At 36.2% G+C, this 20,740-nt stretch overlaps 1 protein-coding gene across 2 annotated transcripts in view; it reads left to right on the top strand.

Annotated features, from left to right (window-relative positions):
- Positions 1 to 20,740, top strand: part of YLPM1 (YLP motif containing 1) — a 74,652-nt gene that overhangs the window by 50,510 nt on the left and 3,402 nt on the right. The window contains exons 11-19 of one of the 2 annotated variants that reach the window (XM_030802317.1): positions 534 to 688; positions 4,122 to 4,184; positions 4,490 to 4,609; positions 4,850 to 5,026; positions 5,113 to 5,196; positions 6,149 to 6,232; positions 8,981 to 9,061; positions 12,189 to 12,240; positions 17,169 to 17,299. In XM_030802317.1, coding sequence (XP_030658177.1) covers positions 534 to 688; positions 4,122 to 4,184; positions 4,490 to 4,609; positions 4,850 to 5,026; positions 5,113 to 5,196; positions 6,149 to 6,232; positions 8,981 to 9,061; positions 12,189 to 12,240; positions 17,169 to 17,299 — 947 coding nt within the window. Of the gene's footprint in view, positions 1 to 533; positions 689 to 4,121; positions 4,185 to 4,489; positions 4,610 to 4,849; positions 5,027 to 5,112; positions 5,197 to 6,148; positions 6,233 to 8,980; positions 9,062 to 12,188; positions 12,241 to 15,311; positions 15,926 to 17,168; positions 17,300 to 20,740 lie in introns of those variants that run through there. The other variant, XM_030802318.1, reaches the window with a different exon arrangement.

Here is a 20,740-nt window from a genome sequence, read left to right as displayed (position 1 = left end):
TTTTCATATGTAAACCTATTTTATTAATGGCTCTGTGACATTCCATTGAGTGGATAAAATATAAGACCAAGACCCTTACTGTTAGTTATTTAGGTTGCTTTTAGTTTTTCACTGCTATGATTTACACTTAAACTAGAAACTCATACCTATTTATAGGAACAGGCTCTCCTAAGATGGTATAACTCTTATTCTTAAAACCATAAAGCAGAAGTTACAGAACTTAGGACTATCCAGCAAAGCATTTATTATTCTTCCATGTCCTGTTGCTTAACTTTCCTGCATTTAATACAAACAAGGATGAATTCAGTGTTTTGCAGAACATTCTATTTGCCTGAGATCATACTTATATCTTCCCATTTTCTTGACTTCAGTAGATTTTATGTTACCTTAAATTTTCTCTAATTAAAGTTAAAAGTGGCCCCAAAATCATTTTACTTGGTTTGAATTATATTACCTTAGGATGTGTGGGGAGAGTTGAATTTCAAAATAATTACTATACAAATAGTAATTTTGTTCAACTGCTGGAATCTTAGGAGAACGAAGGACTTATCCTGAGGAGCGAATGCCTCTGCCAGCTCCTTCACTGAGCCACCAGCCACCTCCAGCTCCACGAGTCGAGAAGAAGCCTGAATCAAAGAATGTGGATGATATTTTGAAACCACCGGGCCGGGAGAGCAGACCTGAGAGAGTGAGTCCTATGAAGTTGATTCGTTTTCATGCAAACCAGAAGATAAGAGATCTTGTTAATATCCTGAAAAGAATTTCTTTATTTTTCTGCAACGTAGCAATAATATCAGATTCAAGGCATTTTACTATCTCTAAATCACCATATAATCTCATAAATGGCCTACACTGTAGAATCTTTAAGAATTTAGCACTAAAGTACAAAAAAGATGTTGAATTTTAAAACAATTCATGAGACCTCAATTAATTGCACGTTGAAGAGAGGAAAAGTGGATTTGGTTTTATGGTATGAGGAATAGAAAGGGAGAATTAGGAGACTTGATTAGCTTAGGCTTAATTTCCTAGTGACCTCCAAATGTGTGCATTCTATTAAATTTGTCTTATATTACAGAATAATTAGACTGACTCCATTTGAATTAACTGGCACTGGAGATTTCAGCCAGATATTTTCATTCCATAGATACAGAATTAATAGATTCCTGTTTTAAAGTCTTTTTGCCTACTATTAATATATAGCTACTTGACCTTTCCTGTGGTTGCTGTTTGCATGATAAATCTTTTACCATTTCCTTACTTTCATTCTGTTTGTATCTTTTAATGTAAAGTGTGTCTCCTGTAGTATGCCTATGGTTGGATCTTTTTTTTTTCCATTCAGGTTCCCTTTATTTCTGACATTTCTTCACCATCCTTGCAAGGGTAACGCCTAATCACTCTAGAAATTCAGATTCCTATTTCTGACTCTGTAGGATACAGCGGATCGTGTTTTTTAATGCAGTCTGACAATCTCTGCCTTTTTATTGGATTAATACATTCACTTTTTTTCTTTAAATTATGGATTCAGGATACATGTGCAGGTTCATTACACAGTGTTTTGTGTAATGCTGGAGTTTGGGCTTCTAAAGAGCCTGTCACCCAAAAAGTGAACTTAGTACCCTGTAGTAAAGTTATTATTGATGGCTTAATTTCATTTTTGGATTGTTCATTACAAATATACGGAAATATGGTTTATTTTTGTTTATTCATCTTGTATGCTGCAATGCCACTGAATTCATTTATTACTTTTAGTAGATTTTTAGTGGATTCTTAAGGTTTTCTATGTATAAGATCATGTCATCTGCAAATAGACTTTTACTTCTTTCTTTCTGAATTGAATGCCTTTTATTTCTTGCCTAATTGCCCTGGCTAGAACCTCCATTGCGGTGTTGAATAGACATGGCAAGAGTGGACATTCTTGTCTTGTATCTGATTTAGAGAGAAAAAAATACAATCTTTTACCATTAAGAATGATGTTGCTGGGTGCGTTGGCTCACGCCTGTAATCCCAGCACTTTGGGAGGCTGAGACGGGCGGATCATGAGGTCAGGAGATCGAGACCATCCTGGCTAACACGGTGAAACCCCGTCTCTACTAAAAATACAAAAAATTAGCCGGGTGTGGTGGCAGGCGCCTGTAGTCCCAGCTACTCAGGAGGGTAAGGCAGGAGAATGACATGAACCCAGGAGGCGGAGCTTGCAGTGAGCCAAGATCGCGCCACTGCACTCCAGCCTGGGTGACAGAGCGAGATTCCGTCTTTAAAAAAAAAAAAAAAAGAATGATATTAACTGTGGAATTTTTTTGTAGATGCACTTTATTAGGTTAAGAAAGTTCCCTTCTGTTCCTAGTTTGTTGAATGTTTTTACCATGAGAGGATGTTGGATTTGTTGAATGCTTTTTCTGTGTCAGTTGAGATGATAGTGTGATTTTGGTTTTTAGTCTGTTGATATGATGTGTTACATTAATTGATTTCATATGTTAACTTGCATTCCTGGGATAAATCCCACTTGGTCATGGTGTGTAATAATTTTTATATGTTGCTGGATTCAGCTTGCTAATATTTTGTTGAGGATTTTTGCATCCATATTCATAGGAGATATTGTAGTTTTCTTGTCTGTATGTGGTTTGGTGTAATGCTGGCCTCTTAAAGTAAGTTAGAAATTATTCCTTCCTATTCTATGTTTTTGAAGACTTTGGGAAGAGTTGGTATTTAAATGTTTGGTGAATTCAGTAATGAAGTCATCCAGGCTTGGGCTTTTCTTTGTGTGTAGTTTTTTAAAATTACTGTCTTAGATTCTTCACTTGTTATAGGTCTATTCAGATTGTTTATTTGTTCTTGAGTAAATTTTAGTAGTCTACATCTTTCCAGGAATTTGTCTGTTTCACCTAAATTTTCTAATTTGTTGGCATACAATTGTTCATAGTATTCCTTTGTAATCTTTTTTATAAGGTTGGTAGTAATGTCCCCTCCTTCATTTCTTTTTTACTCGAGGCAGAGTCTCACTGTTGCCCAGGCTGGGGTTGCACTCCTGGGCTGAAGTGATGCTCCTCCCTCAGCCTCCTGAGGAACTGGGATTATAGGCACATGCCACTGAGCCCAGCTTTCATTTCTGATTCTGGTAATTTGAATCTTCTTTTTTTTTTATTCAGTCTAGGTAAGAGTTCATCAATTTTGTTGATCTTAGTCAGGTGTGGTGGCTCATGCCTGTCATCCCAGCACTTTGGGAGGCTGAGGTGGGCGGATCATTTGAGGCTAGGAGTTCAAGACCAGCCTGGCCAACATGTTGAAACCCCATCTCTACTAAAAACACAAAAATTAGCCAGGCATGGTGGCAGGCACCTGTAATCCCAGCTGCTTGAGAGGCTGAGGCATGAGAATCGCTCAAACCTGGGAGGCAGAGGTTTGCGATGAGCCAACATTGCACCACTGCACTCCAGCCTGGGCAACAGAGCAAGACTCCATCTCAAAAAAAAAAAAAAAAAATAAGTTGGTCTTTTTAAAGAACCACTGCCACTGTTTGGTTTTATTGACTTTTTCTCTTTTGTTTTTCTGTTTTCTATTTTATTAACTTCTGCTTTAATTTTTATTGTTTCTTTCCTCTGTTTCTTTAATTTGCTCTTCTTTTTCAAGTGTCTTAAAGTGGATGGTGAAGTTATTGATTTGAGACCTATTTCTTTCCTACTATAGGCATTTATAGCTATCAGTTTCCTTTTAAGCACTGCTTTAGCTGTATCCTGTAAGCTTTGGTATATTGTGTTGTTTTCATTCATCTCAGAGTATTTTCTGGTTCCTCCTGGTTTCTGGCTCCTGGTTTCTGGCTCCTCTTGATTTCTGGTTCCTCTTCATTTCTTCTTTGATTCATTGGTTATTTAGGAGTGTGTTGTTTAGTTTTGACATATTTGTGAGTTTCTCTAATTTTTTCTTACTATTAATTTCTAATTTCATTCCACTGTGGTCCAGTAACATACTTTGTATTATTTCTATCCTTTCAAATTTATGAAGGTTTGTTTCATGGCCTGTTGTATAGTCTATCCTGGAAAATAATAGGTCATTGTTAACTGTTATCTCATTGCAGAAAATTTTCTCTCAGTGATTTTTTTTTTTTTTGATCTATTCTGTTTCAGATTGTTGTTATAATGAGAGGATTACCTGGCAGTGGAAAGACACATGTTGCAAAACTTATTCGAGTGAGTATGGGGAAGCTGAAAAATCAGCTACTTGTGCTGCTTGTGTTAGTAGTCACTTGCCTTCTTATTAATAGCAAGCAACATAATGCCAATAGAATTGTCTTCCATTTGATCCATTAGAGTTGGCCCATGTGGTAGATGTTGTCCCATGTATATTTTTATCTACTCAGAGAAACATTTTTGCCTCTGCTTGATTTGAAACCACCAGAAGATTGTATATTATTTAGCCACAAGAGGGAACTTTGGTGTGAACATTAATTTATTCCATAAATTCGTTTTAACCTTCTTGACTGTATGATTCTTAGGATAAGGAGGTAGAATTTGGAGGACCTGCACCCAGAGTTCTAAGCCTGGATGATTACTTCATCACTGAAGTGGAAAAAGAAGAAAAAGATCCAGATTCTGGAAAGAAAGTGAAAAAGAAGGTATGGTATTCATCTCAGATCTCATTCTGATTCATTAATAGTATTTAAAGGAAAACGTGTTTGGAGAGAAATGTGGCTTTTTTGAGGGCAAGGACCTCTCTCTTTTCTGAACACAGTACTTTAGTACTTGGGTATGAAGGAAAGACTACGAAGTCATCTCTATCCAAATACTAACCAAGGAAAAGGTTTAGGATGGTTCTTTGCTTTTGCTAATTGCATATCTCTTTTGGGGGACCTTAGGTAATGGAATATGAATATGAAGCTGAGATGGAGGAGACTTACCGCACCAGCATGTTCAAAACTTTCAAAAAGACTCTGGATGATGGCTTTTTTCCCTTCATCATCCTGGATGCCATCAATGACAGAGTTAGGCATTTTGACCAGTTTTGGAGTGCAGCAAAAACCAAGGGATTTGAGGTAGAAACTTAAAGAACTTTAAAGTACTTTGTGTTGTCATGTAAACGTTATATATCTTTGCCTAATTATTATTCATTCTTGCTTAGGTATATTTGGCTGAAATGAGTGCAGATAACCAGACTTGTGGCAAGAGAAATATTCATGGAAGAAAGCTTAAAGAAATAAATAAGGTGATTTTAAGAAACATAGAATAATAGAGTACTATCATGCGCTACATAATGATGTTTTGGTTAAGGAAGGACTGCATATATGGTGGTCCCATAAGATTATAATAATGTATTTTTATTGTACCTTTTCTGTGTTTAGATATGTTTAAATACACAAATACTTCATTGTATTGCAGTTGCCTACAGTATTCATACATTAACATGCTGTACAAGTTTGTAACCTAGATGTGCAGTAGGCTTTATCATCTAGGTTTGTGTAAGTATACTCTATGATGTTCACACAATGACAAAATTGCCTAATGACCCATTCCTCATAATGTATGCCCATTGCTAAGTGATGTGTGACTGTACTGTAAACCTCATATTATCTGTATCAGCACTCTTGTCTGGAAGCTCTTGTTTATCTCCTTTTTTTCATAATAACTCTCCTATCTGCTTTAGTAAATGTTTCTCTTCCTTTGTTTCTTTTCCTAGCTCTTCTTGAAATTAGCCTGTTATGGCCTGGCACAGTGGCTCAGGCCTGTAATCCCAGCACTTTGGGAGGCTGAGGTGGGCGGATTGCTTGAGCCTGGGAGTTTGAGACCAACCTGGGCAATATGGCGAAACCCTGTCTCTACAAAAAAAATACAAAAATTAGCTGGGCGTGGTGTCATGTGCCTGTGGTCCCAGCTACTGGGGAGGCTGAAGTGGGAAGATCACTTGAGCCCACCATGTCAAGGCTGCAGTGAGCCATGTTGGCGCCACTACACTCCAGCCTGGGTGACAGACTGAGATTCTGTCTCAAAAAAAAAAAAAGAAATTAGCCAGTTAGACTTTATATATTAAATTAATATTTAACAAATATTTAATTAATATTTAACAATATTTTAAAACATTGTTAAATGTTTATCTTGGATGCTTACTTGGTCTTTGAGTAGTTTCTAGAGATAACTCGATCATCTGAATTTTTCAATAGATGGCTGATCACTGGGAAACTGCACCTCGTCACATGATGCGTCTAGATATTCGTTCTTTGCTGCAAGATGCTGCTATTGAAGAGGTGAGTATCCTTTGGTTCAAATGCAATGCAGAGTGACATTACTTTTTCACCTTTTTACTTTGAAAAACTTAAAACCTACAGAAAAGTTACATGAATAGTATTCATACAAGAACACCTACTGGTATGCCTTTCATTGAGATCACGGTTAGTATTTTGCCACATTTTTCTCTGAATGCATGTATTCTTATTAACATTCTTGTTAATGATGTCACTATTTTTGTGCAACCATTTGAGAGTTAAGTTGCAGATCTCATAAACCTTCACCCTTAAATACATCAGTAGGTATCTTGTAAGAACAAGGACATTCTCTTTTGATTTTTGATTTGATAACAGTTATCAAATGCAGGAAATTTAGTATTGATAAAATACTATATTAAGTAATATAAATTTCCTGAATTAAATTTCTTGAATTATCTCACATATAGTTTATATTCACATTTTACCAGTTGTCCCTATAACGTGGTTTATAGAAATTTTCAAAAATCCAAGATTCAATCCTTTAATATAAAATATAGTTTCTCAGCCTTGTCATTGTCATGAAAGATAAAAAATTTATGAAGAGTATAGGCCTGTTTTGTAGAATGCCCCTCGATTTGAATTTGTCTGTTTGTTTCCACATGCTTAGGTTCAGGTTAAACATTAGCAGGAATGCTACATAAGTGATACTGTGCCCTCTCAAGTGTGTCACATCAGGAGCCATATGGTGTTAATTTATCTCATTATTGGTGATTTAAGCACTGATTACTTGGTTAAGGTGGTATCCATCAAATTTTTCTACCTTTTTCTCTTTGTGATAAGTAGTCTGTAGGGAGATACTCTTAATATCTTTTCCCCAACACATTTTCATTCATTGGTAATTCTTGCCTGAATTAATTATTTATTTGATGGAAGGAGAAATTTTCTATTTTTACCAGTTGTAGGTTTCTGTTTTGTTTGACCTCTTCCATACTCAATATTGTCATTGTGCTTTTTTTTTGAAGTGGAGTCTCACTCTTTTGCCTAGACCGTAGTGCAGTGGTGTAACCTCGGCTCACTGCAACCTCCGCCTCCGGGGTTCAGGCGATTCTCCTGCCTCAGCCTCCTGAGTAGCTGGAACTACAGACATGTGCCACCATGCCTGGCTAATTTTTGTATTTTTAGTAGAGATGGAGTTTCACCATGTTGGCCAGGCTGGTCTTGAACTCCTGGCCTCAAGTAATCTGCCCACCTCAGCCTCCCAAAGTGCTGGGATTACAGACGTGAGCCACCATGCCCAGCCGTCATTGTTCTTTTATGTGTTTTTAATTCCCATGCTATTTCTCAACCCATTTCTTTCTGGCTTCTGCCACTACCATTGTCTGGCAACTCTTTCACTAATGATTTCCGTGGCAGTGGACAGTTCTTATTTCCTCTGTTGATTAATTTTGCAGCCACATGTAATATAGTTGACCATGCCCACCTTCTTAAAAAACATATTTTTCTCTTGGCTTTTGTGAATTCACATTCTTCTGGTTTTCCTTTTACTTTTTTGGCTATCTCTTTTCAGTCTTCTTCACTGGCTTCTTCTGCTACTCAGTCTTTAAAAGGGCCCCCTTAGGGCTCCATCCTAGGCTCTGTTTTTCTTTTGTACCCTCTGTATAGATCATCTGAATCTTTCTAGTAGCTTAGAGTGTCACTTACGTGCCATTAATGTTATAAAGTCTAGACTGAATTATATTACTATCTTAACAGTAATGTTTCTGAATGGAGGGAGTATGGGTGATTTTTATAATCTTCTTTTTTACTATTATTTTCCAAATTCTCTACAAAAAAAAACATTATCTTAGTATACCTCAAACTCAACCTATCCAAAATATAGTTTATCCAAACCTGTTTTTCATTTAGTAGTCTCTGTTTTAGTAATTAGAACCCTAACCACTTGATTGCTGAAACCAGTGCTCTGGGAGTTATCCCTGACTCTTTTGTCATTGTTGAGACAGAGTCTGACTCTGTTGCCCCGGCTGGAGTGCGGTGGCATGATCATAGCTCATTGCTGCCTCAACTCCTGGGTTCAAATGATCCTCTCACCTCAGCCTCCTGAGTAGCTGAGACTACAGGCGCATGCCACCATGCCCAGCTAATTTTTTATTTTTTTTTTTTAGAGATGGGGCCTCACTATGTTGCCCAGGCTGGTCTTGAACTCCTAGACTCAAGTGATCCTCCTGCCCCAACCTCCCAAAGTGCTGGGATTATAGGCGTGAGCCACTGTGCCCAGGCCTGACTCTTTACTCTGCCCTTATAACCTGTCATGTAGTCAAGAAAGTTTAGTCAGTTTTACCTTTTAATGACCTCTGTAACTCATCTGCCTATTTGCATTGCTACCACTCTCGGCCAAGCCAATATCATCCCACTTTTCACTATACTTTTTCTTATATTTTGAAATTTGAATCATTGACATGTTTTTACCTGATTGGAAAAATACTCGTTAAAGATTTTTAAAAGTCTAGTAATCCATAGGCATTCAGAATAGGTAACCATCTACTTAGCACTTATACTTAACTTTACAGGGAATTATACAGATGGATATTCAAGGAAAATTAAAGGCAATAGTATCTTGTCTTTATCAGTTCTGTTTCAAAATTTAGGGTATTAAAAATTACTTGGTATGTAACAGTGAGCCTGTCTTGCTCTGGGCAACTGTATTCATTCCAGATCTCAATGAGGGAGTCAACATTTTGCTAAATGTTAACTCAGTCTTTTTTTTTTTTTTTTTTTTAATGGTTGGTATAGGTAGAGATGGAAGATTTTGATGCAAATATCGAAGAACAGAAAGAAGAAAAGAAAGATGCAGAGGAAGAGGAAAGCGAACTGGTAGGAGACAGACCAACCACTTTGAACAGTGTCTCTTTATTAAAATTCTTAAAGAAGGTTTAAATTCAGATCTGTGGTCAGACAACTGCTGTTGATATACACTTTAGTGGTAAAAGTTTCCATAATCATCTTCAAGGAGACTTTTGGATACTCTTTATTTTTCCCCAGACCAAAAGAACCCTCTACTGTGGTGTTAAAAGAAAGTTTTAACAGAGTGCTAAGAAACTTACTCTTGTACTCATCTATTTGTGGGTGGTTTTAGGGGAGTATATACCTTTTAAGAAAATCAATTACATATGAAAGGGCATTCTTACATTCCAGCAGATATGTGGCACAGCCTACCCAACATATGCATAATTGTCTCTTCTTTGCTACAAGATCTCCAAATTTGAGTTTCTGTCAACAGAGGCAGAAGAACTTATTGAATGGGGAGGCAGAGGGTTGCCACTGGCTGCTAGATTTGTTCTTCTGCATTTTATCCTAAGTGACGGGGAAAAATTAAATGACTGTGTAGGCAATGGATTTTGCTTAGGCTGGTTAGAGGCTTACATAGTGTGAGTTTAAAGTTTCTGTGTAGCTAATGTAAAATGCTTTCGATCACACCTCTGTGGAGATGTTTGCCTTTCCCTGTCATTCAAGAATATGCGACCTATAGAGTTACGTTGACTTTTCAGTGTTTGCTAAAGTACAGAGATTAGCAATGCCTTGGAATAGTGTTGCTTTTTAAATCCAGAATATTACTCGGTTTATTTAATACTTGAGCCCTTGCTAAAGTTGCTCCTCATATTCTTCTGAAAATGTACAAAATGAGAACTCTGATTCCTACCCCCTAGAGTATACAGAATCTCCAGGGAGTGGTCCCATCAAACCCGTGTGTGATATAGAGGACTCTTGATAAAAACTGTTCATATAAAGATGGTGTCAACCTCTACATTCCAAGATTTCAAATGTGGATTAAAAAATAAGTTTTAAAGTTAATGGCATTTGAGTCTCAGTATGTGTTTTTTTAAAATCTATTTTTTTTAAGTTGTATTTTGGCATATATAATTTAAAATGTAGGCAGGATATTCACTACAAGGTCCACGCTCTTCTGGAATATGGCTAATGACTTCTTTAGCCATTTGCAGCGTGTGTACTAGAAACTGATTATGTGAGAAGTCTATAATGTTTTAGCTTTCTGAAGCTCCGTCTTTCTTTTGTGGAGATTTCAGTTCAAGATATGGTTCATAACATCTGACTTGCTTAGGTATAGGTCAAAACTTGGGAACTTTTAATCGAATGTACTATTACTTTTTAAAGTGAAACACACTGTAATACTATATTTTTACATCAGAGTCATGGCAAGGAAGCCTTAGAATTCTACCCTGCTGGATTATCTGTTTTATTTCCAAGTGGCCTACAATTTCAAGCAATGGGAGAATAATATAGTTTAAAGGAAGCACAGGATGATTCCAGCAGGGGGAAATGAATACACTTGTTTGCCTAACTTGATTATAAAACTTCTCTTAACCCATTCAAAGATGCAGAATTGAAATCTTTTACTATTGGAGTCCATTCCAAGAGTAAAAGATTCTTAGAGAATATATTAACCAAGGGTTAAGAGCAAGTTTCATACCAACCACTCAGATCATTTAAATGGAATTCTCAGTAAACCTTGCATTTTCCACTCTGCACTAATTAATATAGCTGGATGAAATCCAAAGTTTTGCTGGTAAAGATAATCGTTTGTAGGGGATCATTGGTATGATAGTTTGCCTTCTTTAGTGCTTCAGCGAACCTAGTAGATAAAATTTATAAATATATTATTCCAGTGATGCTTAAAGTTTTCAGATGATTTTTAAGATGTAACTTGTCTTCAGTACTTTTAGCACTATCACTTCAGCATAGCTTTGTCTTGGTTTGTTCTAAAAAATGTATTTGGAAAATATATAATCTGTAATCCAAAATACTACCTAGTAAGTTGAAATTGAATTACTAGTTCTGGCTGGTAGACTAGAAATGTATGAAACCCATAGGATTATGCTCTAGTAAACTCTTACACAGAAGCTATCATCATGAAATCTTCAAAATGCTTTGTGACTTACTTTACCTGTGTGTCAGTTTGTTTCATGAACTTGAACATTCCCAACAGTAGAGAGATAGATTGATTCATAAAAGAAGATACTGACACCTTTGATGAATCTGTCCTATTTACTAGGTTCCAATATTAACATTTCTGTATGTTAGGTCTAATGGAAAACAGTCTAAATGAAGGTAAAGGGGAATAATGATAAATCACATGGTAAAAGCATATACTTGCTAGGTGAATAAACAGAAATGATTACTGTGTAGTTCAATAGGCACATTGGGAAATTTGAAAATCTTTTGGGAGTGAGTTTGAAATAAGCCACCCAGTTATTTTATGAAATATAAGATGTAAGTTGCCAGTGGAGATTTCTGGTTTTTCATGTAAGAGGAAAACATAATTTTAAAAAACATCAGAAATAATAATCTAGTTTTCAACTGATAAAAATGTTCTGAATTTGATTCAGTAAAATTAGCCTTTGTATGCTCTAACTGGTAAATGAATTGAGTCGTTTTAAAATGAAGTCGAACTTCCTAATCGGGTAATTGGGTTAAGTGCCACCAATTCTTTTCCTTTCTTTTGAGTACTTAAAATTACTGAAATATAAAGTAACTGTCTTGAAGAACACTTTTTGCACCTTATGGCTACTATCACTTGAGAATAGCAGTTGTATTTAGAAGATAACCTAGCTAGTATTACAAATTCTCTGATACTCTGAGTAATATTAATATTAGCACAGTAACTACCTGTACATTCTTATCATATTTGCTATACAGCTGTTGTTCAGACTACAGTTGTGAGTCCTGAACTGTAGCTGCCTCAAAGCGCCTTCATGATACTATTCTGAAGTGACTACTCTGAAATATGGACAGTGAAGTTTGGTGAATTTGGTCATTTAGTTTCTTCAAAGATAATGAGATTGTGTTTCCCCTAAGGATGTATTTACAGCTAGTCAGTGGAAACTGAATCCATTCCCAGTTTTAATGCTTTTCCAGTTCAAACGTGATATGCATGTATGTGTCTCTTTCTAACCCTTCGAGCTTCTCTCTGTGTACGATTTAGGGTTACATTCCGAAAAGCAAATGGGAGATGGACACATCTGAGGCAAAGCTAGGTGGGTATTTCCTTTTTCCTGTTTTTATATGTGATACCTGATGGTAATGGTCATAGATCTTTCTGCTATAAGAGGAACAAATTTCCTAAAACTTCTACTTGAACAGAGATTTGTGGCCTACCTTATATCCTCCAATCTATTTTGCTAGCTTTTATATCTTGTAACAAAGTGATAAGTATTTTAAAAGAACTGCTTTCAATACTGTTTAAAGTTTTTAGAGTCAACAGAAATATTTGATAATTTAGCAAGAAAATATTGTCACTTATAAAATCTGTTCTTTTATATTAATTAGAAATGTTGGTGCTGATGAGATTTCTTTTTTTAAAGAATATTAAGTGCAGTCCAAAGTTAAACCTGATTGTGAATACTTTAGATAATAAAAATAATATAAAGTTTAAAATTAATTAAAAGGCATTTATTCTCCTTGTATAATAAATGAGAGTTTCTGAGTAGAGAGGAGTAGATATATAATTCAGGTTATTGAGGAGCCTACTTTATAAGATTCAGTTTAAATTTTTCTTCAAATTGTTAATGCCAAATTCCAAGGTAAACCAGTTTAAATGATTGTCTAAATCAGAATTTGGAGTTGCTTAATGTGAAGTTATCTGTCAAACAAAAAAGTCATACATATCCAATGGATTCCCTCTATTATTTGTTGGTGAAAACTGCAAATTATTTTTTCAGTTTTACTTCGCTTAAAGAGAACCATTTAACATGTTGATTAAGATGTATTAATAAAAATCTAATACAATGTGCTAAGGACTTTTTGAGATCAGCCTTACTGATGTATGAAGTATGACTGTCAGTTTATGTTTCTTTTCCTGGTGTTATACTCCAAAACTAAAGAAACCATCTAAGTATCTTAAATTGATAGAGGAAGTTTGAGTCATTTAGCTGCTTCATTGCTTGGGACATGTGTTTCTGACATCAGAGGAGTGCATTTTACATGCAATTACATAAGCTATGCCTTCAATTTGCCCCAACTACTTGTGTTAGTAGTTGGTATTGACTAGGTTCTGTGTTAAAAGACAGTTCCACGAACTGTATTATTACATTACTGGTATAGGTGCTTTGTTGTCAAGTCTGAAAGGTTTTTTTAGTTTATGTCGTGTGAAAATTATATGTGGTTTTTGACATATTCTTCTAGTAGTCTTCCCTCTGTGGGAAATCTTAATAATAACCAATTGTCATCTTCCAGAGACCCTTAAAGCACTTATGTGTTTAAATGCAATTAAATATGTAGGAAAATGAAAATTACAAAATACTTTTAAAATAATAATAATGCTTTAGTTCTGCTTATTTCAACGTTAGATTAACTCTCTGTGAAATTCTGTACATTAGAATGACCCATAATATGCCAAGATCATTTCTCTCTTCTGGTTCTCTTAAATATTGATTATCCTTTAGGGCAAAGAGAGATCATAAATAAAGATAGTTAAGGGGAATGTAAAAGTGATAAATATTAGCTTAACATGTAATCTTTAGAGGCCTCGTGTAATACATGATCTGGGGTAATGCTGTTTTAAACTCAAGCCAGTCCATCTTTTACTTTTCTTTCTGTTTTTAAAAGGAAAAGGGAATTTAGTTGTGATGATTATTCAAGAATATATTATTAATATTGGTATTTCTTGGAATTTCTGGAAAAAATTCTGGCCCGTCTACCATTTGCTTCTCAGAAAAAAACATTTTATACAAATTTTCAGCTTTAAAGACAGAATAGTAGACAATGAATTCCAGAAATGGATTTTTAAAATAAACCATTTCAATGAAAGTCACTGAAGATCTGGTAATAAATCTAGGAAATAAATTTTAACATATTTGCAGTTGGGTTTTTATTTTTTAACAAGAGTGACAGTGATGTTGTATATAAGGACTTGTATCTTGCACCACTGTATTGAGAGCTAATCCCACCACAGAGGAAGGCAAATTTACTGTGCATTCTTGAAAGTGCTTAGTACTTTGAGGTTGGTCCATTGAGCCAACTGAAAAGATTCTTCTCTAAAACATGAGGATCTTGTGTCATATCTTGTAGCCTATTTATGTTGCCTTCCTTATTATAACAAATTTAATATAATTTGATTACCAAGTACAGTTTATTTTTCTGAGTACTTTACCAACATTCTCCAATTACTCTTGGAAAATGATTATACTGGGTGGAAATGTATTAAGTTTTAGCAGTGTCACATGTTGAGCGAAAACAGTTGAATCTGAAACAGAGGAATTTTGATTCACAAATGAGTCTGCCAGTGAAAACATACTTACCTATAGTCTTTCAAGCAGCTGGTTAGATCTTATTGCAGATTCTTGGTCTATGCTCATTAAGTATAGTACACAGTTCAGCCTGTGCCTGAATGTTAAATTGGAAGTGATGTGATTTTAGAACAGTTCAGAACAGGCCTGAGCTACTTCTGGCATGGGGTTGTTGAAGGCTGCCTGTGGCCCACCTTCAGTCCCAGCAGACTGGTTCTTCCCTGCTGGGTCACAGGCATCCTAATGCAAGGGTGGGTTGTTACTTGCCACATCAGGTGCTGGGATTCAGCATTGAAGCTACTTAAACTCCAGTGACATGATTTTAGTTTCTCATACTGTGAAGCTAGAATATTTGAGACTGTTACCATCCTAATTTAGGTTTCTTCATATAAAGTATTTTTGCTTTTCTCATCTCAGTGTCATTTGTCTCTACTCTTGAGTTGTATATTGGTTTTCTACATGTCAGACAGATTCATCTCTTCAGAGTTGGAATATTATTATTATTATTTGTATAGGTGCATAATCTTGTATGTTTACTTTGAACAGATTTTCAGAAATACCATTTACATTTAGAAAATACATAGCTGTATCTAAGGAATTTTTCTGTTGTGCTATAATACATACTGTTTCAAATATGTGGTAAAATTCTGTGACCTGCCATATTGGATTTAAAACTTCATCTTCATCTTAAAACTTCATCTTTTGAAATCTCTGAAAATCATTAGTGTGCATGTATTGAACACCAGTCTTTATTCTGTAATTAACACCCCAGATTTCTTTCCCCTCACCTTATGCCATCCATCTGTGTGTTTGGTTTCCAGTATGCCATGTGGAAGAGGTGTGAGCCTTTCTTCAGCCCAAGAAGGAAACTTTAAACATATTTGCACAATAAAATTTCAAATTAAACATTTCAACAAGGGTGCTCAGACTAGAAATACATGCTCTTCTGAAATTCCATGTTGCAACTGTAACTCCTGTCATATATACCCAGTGTATGAGGAAAAGTTCTTGCAGTTTTCACACTGCCCTTCTGTACTGCTGCCTGGCTGTGCTCTGTTGTTGGAATTGAAATATGAAATTTTTATTTTGAAGTATGTTAATGTCAAAGTTGATCGTATTAAGTTTGGAAATCCTTTGAGGTTTATCTAATAAGTGTGTTGGAGCTTCTTTCTCTTCTGGTAATACTGTACCCTGTTGAACCAAGAACAGTTTTATTGTTTGTGGGACTTCGTTGGTTTTCTAATACCATAACCTGTGTCCCTGTGCAGTCAGGGGGTCACTTCTTTAAGATCATGTATAATACGGCCCGTCATATACACGTAGATAGAGCCATTTGGTACAGCATGTGATTCCAGAGATTAGAAGACTGGATCTGTGGAATCAATACATGTTAAAATATTGCCAAAATGAGATGATTAAAATTTTTGTGAGTTTTATAAACTGTTGCAGTTTGCCTTACTGATTTTTCGATGATAATCACTTTTATGGGAAAGGGGCTTAGGAACAAAAAACTTTGCCAAGAATGCAAAATCTTACTGGTTTTTAAAGCTTGTAACAGTTAGTTGTGTGTAAAACTTTTATATTTGAAACGTAAACTCACCCTTTCTGCCACTGCTTTCATTGCACTTTTCATACCAAGTTCTCTCCAACGTGGTGTCTAAAAGATTTTTATTATATACACTCTTTATGGAATTCAATGAAGTGTGGTTATGCTGTGTTTCTGAAGTTTTTAGGCTTTTCTTCATTGGCCTGCCTAATACTAGTGTGTTTCTATAACTTCAGATGATTCAAAAATTTAGTGCTTCATTGTAGCAATAAATGTATATAACTCATAATATCCTACATGTAGTATTCAAAATCAATTATTAATAACCAATAAAAGACTCAACACATTTTCATTGCGTGTTCTTCTTTAAGACACCTAAACTCATATCTCATAATTTCTGAATCTGCAATCCCTATTCATTAATTGATCATAGTTTTTGAGTTGTTGGAAAGCCCAGCCCTCTCAGATTCAGGGTTCAGAAAGAATTACCAGGTCTGGTAAAATTGTCTGACTAGCCCTTAGCCTCAGAATGGTCAACTTCATAGTATAAGCAAAGAAAGTGGTGATCTCATATAGTCAGCTTATTCATAAACATTATTTCATGGTGAATGCACTCACAGCAACCAAAATCCAAAAAAAAAAACTGTTCATCTAAAACCTTAAACGTTAGCTTGGCTCATTAAGTTCTTGGTACTACCTGCTTTTCATATGACACAGTATCAAACATGATTGCAGATGAAATGGGTGGTGTTAATATTGTGTTAAAGAAAAAAAGAATGGAAGACACTGTCTAGAAAAGCCCAACTTTGCATTTGCCATCAGAACATGAGAGCTGTGGTGGGTGGGAGGACAAGGAGACCAGGAGCCAAGTGCCTTTTCTTGCCTTGCCCATATTTGCTCTTAAACCAACATCATAAACATAATGGCTACCAGTGTGAATACCAAACAATGGAAATTGCACAGAACTTGATATTATCTCAGCCAAGAAGATAGTTTGGATCTGCAAGTGATGCTGCACTCAAAAATGTGGATATGCCCTCTGAAAGCGTTCCAGCCTTCTTTTCCCCTGTGTGTGTGTCGTGTGCAAACTCACACTCTTCCTTAATGCTACGGCTCTGTGTTTGTCCCTCAGACAAGTTGGATGGCTTGAGGACTGGTACTAAAAGGAAACGTGACTGGGAGGCCATTGCCAGCAGAATGGAGGATTATCTTCAGCTCCCGGATGATTATGATACTCGTGCTTCTGAGCCTGGGAAGAAGAGGGTAAGAGACTTTGTCAATAGCTGCCAACAAATGAAGGGCCCATTTAGGCATCTGGTTTACAGGCAGATAATCACATGGATGCTATTTTTAGAATGATTTAGTTTATGCTATGTCATGTATCCCAAAAAGGAGTCATACCTTATAAATTATCTCATCAAAATGTACAAGTAACTTAAAAAATTGGAGAACAGAACCTCACATGGCTAGCACGTTGTCAACCTTAAAGGCATTGGGAGTGGCCAGTCACTTGTGCCATTTTGTCGTAGGGCAAAAAAAGCCAGGTACAGAGTAGGGTATTGAAGAGAACCTGTGGAACTTCTTAATGGATGGGGTGTGGAGGGTCCAAAGGTGGATCAAGGGTGACCCCTTGGTACTCTGACCTTGAGCACTGCATATGTGTGGTACCATTTAGTGAGAAAGAAAACTAGGGGAGTCATAGGTCATAATTTTTGGAACGGAGAGAAATAATTTAAGTTCTGTGAGAGAAATTCTAATTTTTCTTCTAATTAAGTTAGAAGTGTAAGTGAAAATGTCAAAATGACTGTTGGATTTATTAGTATAAAACTCACCAGAGAGATCAGACTGAACTAACAAATTTCAGGAAATGGTATTTAAAACCATGGGACTGAATGATCTTGCCCAAGGAAAAAGTATAAATGGAAAAGGTAATAGGACGCCAGACTCCAAAATTCAGTTCAGATAGAGGTGTTTCAGGAAGAAAAGAGTGTAGTCAGTTTTTAAATGATGCAGAAAAGACAAGTAAGTTCGGAACAGATAAATGGCTGCTAGATATTGGCAACATGGAGGTCACTGATGATTGTAGTTTGTCATCAGTCTACAGTGATGAGGGGGCAGAAACCAGTTTGGAGCAGATTAAAGAATGAATAAGAAATGATGAAGTACAGTACAGCATATATAGGCAACTTTTTGAAGTTTTGCTCTAAAAGGGAATAGAGAAATGAAGCTAGGACATTAGGACATTATTTACATAAATGTTGAATTCAATAAAAGTGATAGATGTGTATATCCTTTAAAACAAAGCAAAGGGATCGTATTACATATACTGTTCTGTACAAGTCTTTTTCAGCGAATCCATCTTGATCTTTCTATATAAGCATATACAGACCTACCATTCTTTTTAAAGGGCTACTTGGTGTCCCATTGTTTGGTTGTACAATCAGTTATTTAACTAGGCCCTTTGTGTTGGTCCGTTTGCGTTGCTATAAAGGAATACGTGAGATTGGGTAATTCATAAAGAAAAAAGGTTTATTTTGGCTCACTGTTCTGCAGGCTGTACAAGAAGCATGGTGCTAGCAACAGCTCCTGGTGACGCCTCAGGAAGTCTTCAGTTATGGTGGAAGACAAGGGGGGAGCCAGCATGTGATGTGGAGAGAGAGGAACCAAGGGGAGGGGGGTCCCAACTCTTTTTAACAACCAGATCTCACATGAACTCAGAGTGTGAACTCACTCATTACCATCAGGAGGGGACCAAGACATTCATGAGGGATCCTCCATGACCCAAACACCTTCAGTATCGGGGATTACAATTCAACATGAGATTTGAAGGGGCAAACATCCAAACCATAATGTCTTTACTGATGGATGCATACAGTGTTTCCATTTATTGCCAATACAGATGTGAAGGTTGTGGTGTGTATGTCTCTCTTTACATACCTACATGCAAGTAATTGCCTGTTTTTCTACACTTCGACCAGCAGTGCTGTTATCAAACTCTTTAACTTTTGACAATCTGATAGGTAAAAAGAATAGTATCTCATTTTTCATTTATTTACTTAAGAATGAGGTTGTGCATCATTTATCTTTATGCATCATTTCTTTGTATTTCTTTCTTAATGAATTTTCACAGTGCCTTAGTGTGCTTAGTGTACTTTGTAATGGGCACCATTACAAAGAATCCAGGTTTCAAAGCTTTTTAAAATACTGCAGATACTCCAAAGCCTGCCCTTGTCTGTGTAGCTTCAAAGGATGGGTAAGGGAGAGCCCACTGCCATTTGCACCCAGCTTCACCAAAGGACTGCTTATAGTGACACCTCTTACTCCAGTTTTAAGGCTGGAGCCAACAGAGGCAGAAGTGGCCCTTCCTTGCAAATAATAAAGTGTAGTTCTGGTAACAATTAGTAATCTAAAATGAGAAATATTTTCTCTGTTTTTACTCAGGTAACTATCACTGTCTTCACTGAGGGGTATGTAATCCCATGCAGTTTATTTTGTTAGGTTGAGTGACCAAAGAGAACTGAGTGGTGCACATTCTAGTTCTTTAAAGTTGCTCCTCTTTAACTCTCCTCCCCTGCCTTATACCTTGACTTCAGATAGTTTTTAACTCTTGAACCACTCACCAAAACCAACATTAGAGCACAAGGAGATCCTACAGGTAGCAAAGAATACAGAATGCTGTGCATTACTCATTCCTTTTCTGGGGTTTCTTTGTTTCTGTGATTCAGCTTGTTACAGATATCAGGTGGGTTCTTGGGATTAACTTCCTCTATAACAAAAAGGTGGTTCTGTAGAGTTGGTTATATTAGAATTTTGCCTAAATGGCTAGGCTTTAAAATATAATTTACTTTTAAAATGTTTGCTTGCTTGGGTATAAAATGGTAGCTTACTTGGACTTTAATTTGTATTTCTTTGATGACTATGGAAGGTGAACATTTCCCTTGTTTGTTTGCTGAATTTGTGTATTTTAGAAATATTTATAGTGACAGTGGATGAAATATAAGTACCTCAAACCTTTGAGTGCTAGTCAAGATTTTTCTGTATTATAACAATTTTATTTTTACAGGAAAAAACAACAGCAAAAATATTGTAAGTCTCAAAAGTACCTCTAGGAAAATTAAAAGGGACACTGACATTCAAGAAGCCATTTCAAGCTGAAAGTCATTATTCTGCTCCTTATATTTTTAGTGGTTCGGTAATCATTTATTTATTCCATATGTTGAATGTCTTTGTATGAAGTCTATGAATGAGTCCTCTTAAGGAGCTGACATCCAGTGGAGGAATTCAACATGTAAATAAATAATTTTACTATAGCATCAGTATAAATTAGAGATATTAACAAAATACAGTAGTTTCCAAAATATTTTAATTCCAACTTCATTTGTTTTTTGTTTTTTATTTTTGAGACAAACTCTCACTCTGTTGCCCAGGCTGGAGTGCAGTGGCATGATTTTGGCTCACTGCAACCTCTGCCTCCCAGGTTCAAGCCATTCTCATGCCTCAGCCTCCTGAGTAGCTGGGATTACAGGCACCCACCACCACGTCCGGCTAATTTTGTTTGTATTTTTAGTAGAAACGGGGTTTCACTATGTTGGCCAGGCTGGTCTCAAACTCCTGACCTCAGATAATCTGTCTGCCGCAGCCCCGCAAAGTGCTGGGATTACAGGCGTGAGCTACTGTGCCTGGCCTAATTCCAATGTTAAAATC

This window comes from Nomascus leucogenys, chromosome 22a (assembly GCF_006542625.1).
Source record: "Nomascus leucogenys isolate Asia chromosome 22a, Asia_NLE_v1, whole genome shotgun sequence".
Lineage (NCBI taxonomy): Eukaryota > Metazoa > Chordata > Mammalia > Primates > Hylobatidae > Nomascus > Nomascus leucogenys.
This window is presented reverse-complemented; position numbering and strand designations above follow the sequence as displayed.